This window comes from Botrytis fragariae (assembly GCF_013461495.1).
Source record: "Botrytis fragariae strain BVB16 chromosome Unknown tig00000161, whole genome shotgun sequence".
In the NCBI taxonomy this organism is placed as follows: domain Eukaryota; kingdom Fungi; phylum Ascomycota; class Leotiomycetes; order Helotiales; family Sclerotiniaceae; genus Botrytis; species Botrytis fragariae.
The window spans coordinates 455,133-467,650 of record NW_023500998.1 but is presented as its reverse complement, the minus strand read 5'-3'; the positions used below and the strand labels follow the sequence as shown (position 1 = coordinate 467,650).

The 12,518-nt window shown below is 44.2% G+C and overlaps 4 protein-coding genes across 4 annotated transcripts; 1 reads left to right on the top strand and 3 right to left on the bottom strand.

Moving 5' to 3' along the window:
- Positions 1-49: 49 nt before the first annotated feature.
- Positions 50-1,136, bottom strand: Bfra_009305 (putative snare domain protein; the record flags this gene model as incomplete). The annotated part of the gene is made up of 2 exons (XM_037339649.1): positions 50-734; positions 1,090-1,136. 2 exons carry the CDS (start codon positions 1,134-1,136, stop codon positions 50-52), a joined length of 732 nt encoding a protein of 243 aa, XP_037189699.1.
- Positions 1,137-3,193: 2,057 nt separating this feature from the next.
- Positions 3,194-5,291, top strand: Bfra_009304 (putative mitochondrial chaperone bcs1 protein; the record flags this gene model as incomplete). Its single annotated transcript, XM_037339648.1, has 2 exons — positions 3,194-4,540; positions 4,599-5,291. 2 exons carry the CDS (start codon positions 3,194-3,196, stop codon positions 5,289-5,291), a joined length of 2,040 nt encoding a protein of 679 aa, XP_037189698.1.
- A 1,273-nt stretch (positions 5,292-6,564) lies between these two features.
- On the bottom strand, positions 6,565-8,193 carry Bfra_009303 (uncharacterized protein; the record flags this gene model as incomplete). The annotated part of the gene is made up of 1 exon (XM_037339647.1): positions 6,565-8,193. One exon carries the CDS (start codon positions 8,191-8,193, stop codon positions 6,565-6,567), a length of 1,629 nt encoding a protein of 542 aa, XP_037189697.1.
- A 566-nt stretch (positions 8,194-8,759) lies between these two features.
- Positions 8,760-11,311, bottom strand: Bfra_009302 (putative succinate dehydrogenase flavoprotein subunit protein; the record flags this gene model as incomplete). The annotated part of the gene is made up of 6 exons (XM_037339646.1): positions 8,760-9,270; positions 9,331-10,554; positions 10,610-10,938; positions 10,990-11,063; positions 11,119-11,173; positions 11,270-11,311. 6 exons carry the CDS (start codon positions 11,309-11,311, stop codon positions 9,051-9,053), a joined length of 1,944 nt encoding a protein of 647 aa, XP_037189696.1. The 3' UTR covers positions 8,760-9,050.
- Between the last annotated feature and the right edge of the window lie 1,207 nt (positions 11,312-12,518).

Here is a 12,518-nt window from a genome sequence, read left to right as displayed (position 1 = left end):
AGATGAATTCAAGAAGTACTCCTCTCCCGCACCCTTGTTTCCGCTTCCTTCACAATATAAGCACAAGCACCAGCAACAAAATCAGCACGAAAATTAACACCCCAATACAACAACTACTTAGTCCGTCCTCGTTCTCTTTGACTAATTTATTCATCCTCTTCATTCCTCCCTGTAGCCTCCCGCTCACTCGATCGGTTACCGTTTCTACTTCTTGTAACATTCCTGTTTGTTCTTCTAATTCTCTGCCCATGTCGTCGGCTTGTTGACGGAGGTTCCCTACGGTATGAAATACACTGTCGAGTTGCTCATCTTGTTGCTTTAGCATTTGCATTTGTTGTTGATGTTCGAATTCCGCGGCGTAGTCATCGTCTAGAGGTGAGCCGGTATTGTCATCATTATATGCATTCCCCCCGGCCCCGGAATTGGATGCAGCACCCATAGTTTTTTCAAGCTCTTCCCGCATGTCGTCTACCTCGCCTCCAATCTCCTCTATCATCCGTACCCGACGGGATACTTCTTCGATTTGTAAACCATATTTGTAGGGGTCGGCTTGAATTGCGGATATGGAATCGCGAAGGTCCTGCAGGTCGTCGGTTAAGAGGGAGAGAGAGGTGGTTAGGTCGGAGCGGGCGGAGAGGAGTTCGGGAGTTGGATGCGGAGATTTGGTTAGAGAGTGGATACGCAGGTAGGAAGTAAAGAGGGGGCGTGTAAGGGATAGTTGGTGGTGTACATCGCTGGAGGGTTGTGTTAGTTGAGGGTGTGAGGGAATTGTAATGAATTATGCCGATTGGGAATATATTGAATGGTAGAGTATGCGCGAATCTGAAGCATATGCGGGGGATGAAGTATGCGCGTGAGTTCATAAGATAAGTTCACGCGAAATGATTGGAAAGTGAGGACAGTAGAGGGCTGAATGTGTATGCATTGCATACATATGATCGCAGAGGAAGATTGCAGGCCCAGGCCTCTTGCGCGAAGAGAGTGGGTGTGAATGTATGAGGGGTAAGGCAGACTGCGGAAAAACTAACAATCCCCAGAGGGGTAAAGTTGCAGGGTAATAAGACCCAGAAGAAGGCTAGAAAGACTTACGCTTGTACTTGGAGAAAGGGATCATCTTCATTCGTAGCGGACATCATCTTGAACGAGTGTTTTTTTAAAGAGTATTGAGCAGCTCAGAGCCGCAAATGCCGTTTGCGTACTCCACGGGCAATGTTGTCTTTATGTAATCGAAATCTAAGACACTGATGTAACGATAGTCGGTTGAGCCGCAACTTGTTTATACGAAGAGCTCTCCACAATAGAGCTAGCTACCAGATTTATCGGCACAGAAGTAATACACGAGCTCACGAATCGAATCGATCGATAGGCTGCTATGAGAGAAGGCGCTTAGTTAAGGAAGAATGGTATGCATGAATAGCGAACAGATAAGATGGATCATGCAGTGATATGGATATCCGGGATTGGACGTTTTTGATGACAAGGCTGACAGATCAACGATTGATGAAGCTATACCTAGGTATTGAAGTGAAGGTACAATCCACATTTTGCTTACATATCATATGCACGGGGATTCATCAATATTTCGCCGTTAGTGGTAACAATGTCCGATATCTTGTACGTACTAATGAGATGCATTCAGTCAGGTCTTACCTTCCTCCTCCCCCATCATTCGTCGTGGACGTATCGTAGAATCTTCACGACGCGAAAACTCGAATCCCCTCCTACATACATCGTGTAGCCCGGGTAGGTGAAGAACCAATGGACTCTTTAGCCTGTTATGATAAACGTGGGAACCAATGAAGTTTTGATTCCTCAACCCTCCCATCATCTTCATCTCTCCAATCCCGTCATCATGTGAACATACCAAGGTTTCCAATGAGACACAAATAAGGCAAAGAGGCAAATGTATGTTTGCTTGCAGAAAAACGGTGGAGAACACAAGCAGCAGCGACAACGAATCAAAAGAGAAATGTTAGAAGATGTGCTATAACCACTACGAACCAACTTCACCAACTGCATTAAAGGCAACCCAAGAAGCCACGGTCTAGCAGTTTTTGATGTTACCAACCTTTTTGGAAACTCCAACTGTTGAGATATTGGAATTAGTTCGTTAATTTCAATAAGCTCGTATTCTCCAACCAAAGATATGCTGACAAGAGACTTCAGTAAAATCCCAAGCATTTGGACCTGACGCGAACTTTTGCCATTTTATGACTCTTCCATGTAAACTTCTTTATACTCTGTAGCTGCTATTGTCTTTTCATCCGGTCTATTTTTCCCGGACGACGTGGCCAGCGCCTCTTCATCTCCTTGCATATTCCACACCTTTGAGTCATTGCCACATATTTGACGTAACTCTCTTCAGCCTGGGTTTTGGAACCAGCTTCTCGTACAGATGGTACAATTGCATCTGTCTTTGTCAGACGGGTACCAGCATCGGAATTTATCAAGCTAGTGCAGCAAATCACATGGGTTCGTTGTCTGTTCCTTTTTACACTCATCACATTTTGTATCGGGTTCCTTATATCTCATTAGGGCCTAGAACAACTACCAGGGAGTCAGCAAGTTACTCCGCCTGTTGCCTACTTTTATGTCAGAACTTTCTCTCAAGATCTCCCATGCCCCACTAGTAACATTTGAAAGTTAAGCTCTACAAAAGGGATCGCTGGGGCCGCCCATTCGTTGCTTGGTATTCAAAGAGAAAGGTGCGGCTCTCGATTTCCTTGTGCTATTCGCAGGAAGTTCCCAGACGATATCCCAGTGACATGGTACCGGTTGTCTTTAAAATTAAACTTACCATATTTCATACACATCACATTGTAATATGGGTTCTATTTAAGCCAGTGAATCAGAAGAGACAACTACACGCCATTTACACCGTTTGTACCGTGCCGCGTGGTCCAATTGTGGACACTGCATATGTGCTCTTTCCTTCCTCTAAATTATGATTTGTGTTTCTTTAGAGCTTAACACAGAAACTATTGACCTTGCCTATCAAATATTACACATACTTTACGCCCAACAAAGATCCACCATACAATTTGCAGATCACTTCTACGCAACACTCGTCACCATTTCTTGAAGTGTTCACGTTCTTCATTCCCCTCCGCCACCCCATTCCCTCAAACAAAATCTCCACTTGTTCGTTCAATCTACAAAATCTCCACCAAATAAAGAGAAGAGATTGAACGACATGGATCTCGATGCGGTTTTAGAAGCTCTACACCAGAACTTATCTGTGTCATCTCACACAAACACAAGCACAACGGCAGCTTTACTCGGCGGGTTACTACCAACTACCCTTCTCGAAAATCTCGTTCCCGGATATGGCTACATTCACAAGATTGTTCTACAAACCGTCGGGTTTGATATTACCGTCCTTGTCTCCCTATGGGCAGCTTTATGGCTGGGAAACAAGGCTTTCGATGCATTTTATTCATGGGGATGGTCATTCGTAAGATCGTATTGGATGTCTGATATCTCTATTAGTAGCAGAGATGAAATTCACAACGAGGTTATAGAATTCCTGGCACACAAGTACCAAATGAAACCCTCTCGCTCCCTTCAGGCAGAAACAGCACGACGGGGATATTGGGACCTAGATAATGAGGACTCAGTCACCTTGACACAGCTTGACGGAACCGGTATTATACAATGGCTCAATTTTGCTGATCAAGATTCCAAGACTAAGCCACAATTCACGCCGTCTATGGGAGCTAGTCATACTTTTTGGCATAATGGTAGATACTTTAGGGTTAAACGATCCGAAAAAATGGTTTTTGCGTCTTCCTCATATGGTGACAACCCAGTATCTGACCAACAAGTGCTGCTCATATCTTGTTATGGTCGTAGCACAATACCTATCAAGGAATTTCTTCAAGAGGCCAAAGATTATTCAAATAGAAATCACAGTGCAAAGACTGTCATTCGTCGACCTGCAAACAAGGAGCGTCGAGCATGGGGAGGCCGAGGCTCTTGGGTTGAGGTGGCGAGAAGACCTTGTCGACCAATGAGAACTGTTGTTTTGGATGAGGTTATGAAAACTAAGGTACTACGTGATATCAACGAATACTTGAATCCTTCAACTGCTCGTTGGTATGCCACTCGTGGTATTCCTTATCGCAGGGGGTATCTTTTTCATGGACCTCCAGGAACTGGTAAAACTTCTTTAACCTTTGCCCTTGCTGGCGTCTTTGGTTTGAATATCTACGTTGTTAGCTTGCTAGAGCCTACACTCACAGAAGAAGAACTCGGGAATCTCTTTACCAACCTGCCACCTAGATGTATTGTACTATTGGAGGATATCGACACCGCAGGTCTAACGCGAGTCAATGAAGATAAAGTTGAGTCGACTGATGAATCTAGTTCTGAAAGCAGCAGCAGTGAAGATGAAGACGAAGTTGTGACGAAAAAATCACGAAGAAAGGGCAAGAGCAAGAGCAAGGGTAGACGTAGCAAGGGTAAACGAAGCAAGAAGGGCAAGAAGAGTAAGAAAGATAACGATGAAAAGAAGGGGATCTCATTATCTGGTCTCTTGAATGTAAGTTTCTAAAATCCTTCACGCATTCAGAAGTCTGAATATCTAACTATGTTTCTAGATCATTGATGGTGTGGCCTCACATGAAGGTCGCGTCTTAGTGATGACTACCAACCATCCCGAAAAGCTAGACGAGGCTCTTATTCGACCAGGCCGCGTAGACTGTCAAGTTGCATTCACAAATGCCACTCGTCATCAGATTAAAGAAATCTTCGAGAGAATGTACACTAAAGACCCGCCGAGGGAGAAACTTATCGCTACTACCTCACCAGCCACCGAGCCCATCACCCAAAAAGTACAAGTTCCTATTGAAAGAGAAGAAGAAGAAACTCCTCTTCTTACCCCACCTTCAGATGCCTCCAGCCAAGAAACGGAAAAGACATTTGCAAATTTAATTACAAATTCACTTTCGGGGAATCGTCCTCTTACACCACCAGATACTCCTATCGCCATTGTAACTGAAACTGAAATTGGAAACGGGACTGAAATAGATGCTACCACTCCCACGGGAAAGAAAACCCTCACAATAGCTGATATTGAGAAGAATGGCGAAGAAGAAATCTTGAGAGAGGGGGAACTCAAGATTTTGGCAAAGCAGTTTTCAGAGCATATCGAGGACTATATGTTCAGTCCAGCTGAGGTTCAAGGATTCCTTTTGACGAGGAAAAAGGCACCTAGAAAGGCTGTTGAGGAGATTGGAGCTTGGGTGCAAGTCACGAAAAAGAACAAGGTGGAGGGGCAAAAGTTTACATAGGTGTGTTGGTGGGTTGAAGAGGTGGACTGATTGCGGAGTGAATCAGTATCGGAGGTTTTTTCATGCAGTACATCATTGGGTGATTGATTGGAATCATTCTCGGAAACTTGATGAGATATGAGACGCGGTGTACTATACCTACACAGTGGACACAAGAAAGGAGGATGGACGAGAAGTAGAAAAACAAGAGAAAACAAAACAACAAAAAATGAGAACAGTCATTGGAGGAAGATGACCTCAGCGATACGATACACGACTTTTATTTATTTATCAAAATGGAGGGAATCCCGTTGCTTCTTTAGTTCGCATACTCTGCATTGCATTTCCAATCTTCATCATAGGGTGAAGATGGAGTTCTTCTTTAACATTTCCTTTCATCATTGGCGTCGGCGGCACGCAACATTCCCTATTTATCCAAGCTATTTATCCTATTTACAAATGAAACAGTGGGGTGTTTCGTCTACTAGTGGATACTCACTTACTGGATATCCAAATTCGCAAGACATGACTTTTCGTTTTTCATTTTTAATTGTTTTTCATCCTACAAAAGGGGTTTGGACAGGGAGGGACGGGAGATAAATGAATGGTGCGTTTTGCGGGTAGCGGGTAGTGAGTTTGCTGGCGAGAAATATGCATTCCGGGTATGGGCGAGTGGGGCCAAAATGGGAAGGAAAGGAAACGGGAAAGGAAAGGGGGAGTGACTGGATCAAACGGGAGACGAAGCTGTAGGTGCAGCAGGAGATGAGACTGCAAAATGGGGCTCTCTGGGGATATGGGATATGTCTTTTGGGGTATGGGGTGGGAAAGGACTTGTATATGATTAATATTCGCAGTTTTTGATAGTCTAATTTGATGCGTTGGTTTTTATTCGTACGGTTTTGGGATTGTGAATTTCGTGTGCTGATTCATTGTGTGTAGTAGACTGAGAAATATCTAGCTGAATCTAGTATATGTACACCTCATATCTGCGTACCTACCCGAAGCAATAATGGAACTTTGTCATTGTTGGATCTTGATAAGTTTCGGATTTCTCTACTTGTGTCTTATATTGACCATGTATATGTGAGATGTTCTTTGATAGCTTTTCTTCTCGTTTTGGATGATTGTTGGATTCTGGGATGGATTTTCGGTTATATATTCTGGGTTTGTATATGTGTTAGTCGGGTTTGGCCCTCGATTTCCTTCCAGAAGTTCTGAGAACTATACATAATAAACAAACTCCAATTACGAAATGATATCCAGAGGTTACCCATCAGAATCCCATTGCATCAAATCAACATCCCCATCCCTGTTTCCCACTCCCATCCAACCCCCTCAAATGTCCCAACACAGCACCCAATCTCCTCAGCGCTTTTAGATTTCCCGTCTCTTTCCCCTCTCCCCCGTCCCCCTTCTCCTCTTCGACTTTCAATTCCTCTCTCGCTTCTCTAACTAACGGTATTAAGCCTCCCCAAACTTCATCAGTATACCCTTTAAGTACACCCTCCCAATCACTTTTCCACTCTTCCTTTGCCTTCCCTCTCATCCCTTTTTTTATCTCCCCATTTTTCTTTTCTTTCCTCACTCTCCATTCTGTTCCTTGGAAATTTAATACTTCGCCTTCGAACTCATCATCGTCGTCGTCGTCGTCTTCTTCTTCTCTTTGCATTTCTCTTTCCTTCTCTTCTCTCCAATTCTCCTCCGCTTCCCTCTCATGCCCCGGAAACAAATTCAGCGGATTCTCCACATCAATACCTCCATGCAACCCCCCCCTTCCATCCTTCACCTTTTCCGGAAATAAATCTCTCGTAACCTGTATAATCCTATCCCGTTCCATAGAACTCATACCCATCCATTCTCTCTCATAAGCTTTCATTTCATCTCTCTCTATTTCCGTCTCGCTCAGTCCAGCAATCTCCTCATCGAAAGAAAACCCTCCAATTCTCGATAACAGATCGCGTACTTCGTCTCCGTCCCGACTTTCCTGTTCTTGCACGGATATATTGTGGTGACCGGTATTCATGTACCCGGCATCTCGACGGGCAGTCGTATTTACTACCTCTCGACGATATTCCGCCGCTGTCACTTTATCTGGATTGAAGGCTGGCAGTGGCTCGAAGTGGTAGATTGTTGGTTCTCGTGTATTTACAGCGTGAGGCCCAGGATGAGCTTCATGCTGGCCAGTAACTTCTTGTGCAGATCGAGCCCATGAGTCTTCGAAAGCTTGTTTTCCCACTGGATTCAAAGGAGCGCCATACTGAAATTTACCTGCCTGCGCGGTTTGCGAATCGTTTGTGTGCATCTCGTAAGTAGATTCCATGTAACCACCCTCAAAGCCAGCATCACCCGCAGTGGTAAGAGAAGGAACACCATCCAAAAACTCAGCGAATTCCTTCTCGTTCTGCTGTATCCATCTCGCTCTTTCACTTCCCTCCACTGTATTCCCATCTAAATTCCCACTTCCTCCAGCTCCTTGGATACCACTACCACTACCACTAGTCCTCATATTCCCCGCGCTTCTCATTCCAAGAGTATCCCCAACACCCCCAGAGATCGAAGAAGATCCATCTAACAACCCAAGATTCCCGGTGTGCATTTGCGTGTACCCTACATCTCCATTTTCATTTCCACTCGCACTCGTACTTCCCCCCTTCCCATTCCCAGCCGCTGCAAGGAACCCCCGCGCATCTCTCCTTAATGACTCTCCTCCAACAGCAGATCCCCCCGCAAAAACATCCCGACTCAATCCTGCTGCCGAAGCACCAATACGGTTAAGGAGAGAGGGAGTAGGTTGTTCATCTTGTCGACTGGGTGTGTCATTTGAAGTTGTTCGCGTTGGAGCTGTAAACGTAGAGGAAGTAGAAGCGGAAGATGGATTGGGAGCTTTTCCTTTTCCTTTCCCTTGTGGATCGCTCGAGGTCATGATGTGATGTTTTCCGTTTTCCGGTATTGAGATAATACGGATGTGATCTTTAATTATCGATGTAGATATTGTTTGAATAAATGATATGACGTGATGAGATGGTTTAATTTTATAATCTGATATCATCCGACACAGCCAAGTAAATCAAACCATACACACAAGTATACAATTCTTTCCAAGGTTCTTCAAATAATCGACATCACACAATCAATCAATCCAAATAACAAGATACAACAATCTTCACCCAACATAAATATCATAGCCGTCATTAATACTCTAGACGATTAATTGATCGGCATTAATAAATCATCAAGTTTAGTTTACCTATTTAGCTCCCCCTCCGTATATCATCCCCCATTGATTTTCTTCCCTCTAGCCTAATCCATTACCGAACAATCCCGCATTCCGGAGTTGTTGCTTCCCCACCACATCTCCTCGGTTGAAACTACCTCGTTCGATCATTCACCATCTGACATGTGACTGTAATCTTGACTCTTCACATTGACCAGTAGCCATAGCAAATTTCAAATAAAGATATTTTTATTCAACAACCACGACAACACCTTGTATACGGGTACTACAACTTGGCACGCCAAAAAACCGCAGACAACAACAGATATCATACTAATCCACTCCAATTCCCAACCGGCTATGCTACAATCCACGCCCCTTTCATGTCCAGCTCAAAGGTTCATAGATCATTTCTGATCTTGGAGTCATATCCATTTTCATCTTTAATCATCTTCTTCTGCTCTCCCGACCTTTGCCTTTCCTTTTCTCGGTCGCTTGTCGTATAAGCACCCCTTTAACCCCTAGCCAGACCCTAAGCCATTACTCCATGGGCAAAATTTGAACATCTAGTATACACGCTTGAAAGGTGGGACAGCCTTGCACTCATTCTCATCCAAGGTGTGGCCTACAACAGCTCTGTAGGTCAAATCGGTCTTTCCTTGTGGCTTCTTTTGGAAGGTCAAAGAATGCTTCATCCATTCCTTATCATCTCTCTCTGGGTAATCTTCACGAGCATGTGCTCCACGAGATTCCTTTCTAGCGGCAGCTGCCTCGGCGGTTTGAACACTATATGAAGTTAGTATATAATTCGGGTAAAATTCGAAAATATACGCGGGGAAAACTTACGCGCAAGTCAACAAGTTTCTCAATTCTAAAGTCTCAACCAAATCCGAGTTCCAGATCATGCTTCTGTCTTGAGTCTTGATATCCTTGAATGTTTGATCAACAGCGTTAATCTTTGTAACACCCTCATCCAAACTCTCTTGAGTTCTGAACACACTGACGTCTGTCTGCATAGTCTTTTGCATAGCGAGACGGACTTCGTGTGTGCTCTTGGTACCATCAGCAGTTCTAATTTGGTCAAGAACACTGATAGATTCGGCACCAGCATCGGCACTGATCTCCTTGTGTGGCATTCCTGGTTCGAAGTTATCGCGAATAGTGTGGGATACAGCACGACCGAAAACAATCAAATCAAGAAGTGAGTTAGCTCCGAGACGGTTGGCACCGTGTACGGAGACACAAGCAGCTTCACCACATGCGAAAAGACCTGGTACGACCTTATCCTTACCCTCAGCATCAACAGTAAGAACCTCACCAGTGTACTTGGTTGGGATACCACCCATGTTGTAATGGACTGTTGGAAGAACTGGGATAGGTTGCTTTGTAACATCAACACCGGAGAAAATGGATGCAGTCTCAGAGATACCTGGGAGACGTTCGTGGAGAACATCAGGTGGAAGATGACTGAGTTGGAGATAGATGTGATCCTTTTCTGGACCAACACCACGTCCCTCTCTGATTTCCATGGTCATTGATCTAGAAACAACGTCACGGGAAGCCAAATCCTTGGCGGTTGGTGCGTAACGTTCCATAAATCTTTCACCCTGAGAGTTAAGGAGATATCCACCCTCACCACGAGCACCCTCAGTAATCAAGCAACCAGCGCCATAAATACCAGTAGGATGGAATTGAACGAATTCAAGATCCTGGTTAGGTAATCCGGCACGAGCAACCATAGCCATTCCATCACCAGTACAAGTGTGTGCGGATGTACAACTGAAGTAGGCACGTCCGTAACCACCTGTGGCCAAGACAGTGTTGTGTGCGCGGAATCTGTGGAGGGTACCATCTTCTTGGTTGTATGCAATAACACCCTTACATTCTCCATCCTCCATAATCAAGTCGAGCGCGAAGTATTCGATGAAGTAGTTGGTGTTATGCCTCAAGGATTGACCGTAGAGAGTGTGGAGAAGTGCATGTCCAGTTCTGTCAGCAGCTGCACAACATCTGTATGCTTGTCCGCCCTTTCCGAATTTTTGTGATTGACCACCGAAAGCACGTTGATAACTAGATAGACATTGTTAGTAAAATACCACAAATGAGCTACCAGAATCATTCTTACATCTTGCCGTCATCAGTTCTTGAGAATGGGCAACCGTAGTTCTCCAACTCAATGACAGATGCTGGCGCTTCTCTTGTCATGTAATGAATAGCATCTTGATCTCCCAACCAATCTGAACCCTTGACGGTATCGTACATGTGCCATCTCCAATCGTCCTCGTGCATGTTACCCAGAGCAGCATTGATACCTCCTTGCGCGGCTACCGTATGTGATCGAGTTGGGAAGAGCTTTGATATGCATGCAGTGTTGAAGCCAGCCTCGGCAAGACCGAATGCTGCTCTTAAACCTGCTCCTCCAGCACCGATGACAATAGCATCATATTCGTGATCCTACCCCAAATAATCAGACACAACCCTTCACTAAGAATTCGAGATACGTACAACGACCGGGTATTTATTGCTCACGAAAGGCGAAGCTTCCTTTGCTCTTAGTGGCGCATGTGTAATGATTCGAGCTGCAGATTAGATATTAGCCAATGGTCTGAATGTTGAAAGTTGTGGCAGATTTACCTGCAGGTCTCGTCGATGAGAAAGATCTAGTTTGATTCTTCAATGCCCTCGAGAACTACAATCATGGCCAGCAGATTAGCATTGTTATTCTTCTTGTCTTCTTCTGTTCTTACCACGAACGCGGGGCCCGAGGTTAGAGAATGGAACATACCGAAGGACCAGATGTGAATCTACGCATAGCAAATGAAGACATTGTGTAGAATTATTATGGATAGAAAGAAGAGGGGAGAAGAGTGTGCAACACCAGAATTAATATCTTTCTCTATTATGGACCTTTTTAGAGAACGGCAATGGAGGCAACTCAGGTTAGTCCAAGGGCGTTTCCAAATCTTCAAATTCGGGATTAATCCATAACGATGATGGCTCGATGCTCACTTAGTCAGGAATTTCAATCAATCGAACCAATCAGAGAAACCTATTTCCAATTATTCTCATTGAACGTTCCGACCTCAAGTAGCCGAAAGCCGGAAAAAAATGTCCACCAGAATTAGCAAAACTGCAACGTTATTCAGAAGCCCTTTGATTGAATCAGTTATTATAATTCTGTGAAGAGTCCGATACCTTCAAGATCACCCTTACTTATACACCAAGAGGAAAAGAATCGTCCCATCATGTTTTTAACCAAAAATATTGAATTGTTGAATTGTTATCAATTTCCATACAAAAGATCGATATGGTTTTGGCCTTTGCGTGGGTAGATTTCGTATTCGGGAATGGGGTAAGGAAAAACCGGCAAGACCCTCACCTGAAGTGGAGAAGTTCCCCAAGGTATGATCGAGTAACATCAACAAGACCGTTTCGCCTCTTGATATCACCAACATCATACTTTGTCTTGATATTTGTAAGCTTCCGAATATCGACATCATGATAGCCAGCATCTGGATCTGAAGCATCGAGCTGTAGTCGCTTTCAAAATGGACCTATTCAACAAGGAGAATACCCAAGTGGTTTTATCAAACACCGGAATTAGTTTTTGCCGCTTTTCATAGAGGAATTCTGCGATAGTTTTCTCATACAACACTGTAGCAGAGTAGGTACATTTTCAAATCCAAACGATGTCACATCTTCCAATTATTCTGCCTCCACGGCAGTGGCTCCCGGAGGGCTAGCGGAGCGTCATTCCAATTGTTTGTTTCATTTCTATTCATGGGGACAAGCTCCCAAACTCCCATGGCTCGCTACGCTCAAGGTCTGGTTTCTGTTTCTCTCATAAAGCAACATTTCATACACATATAATCTGCACAGTGCCTTCATTCACATGGATGCTTATTTGAAGTCTCATCTAGACGGTCAACCTGCACCTCACCATTATATATCATATATGTATACTTCTCGAACCATGTATTTGGGATGATCTGAGTGGTACAAAATATGTTATGGTTGTTTCATGCCCCAGCATT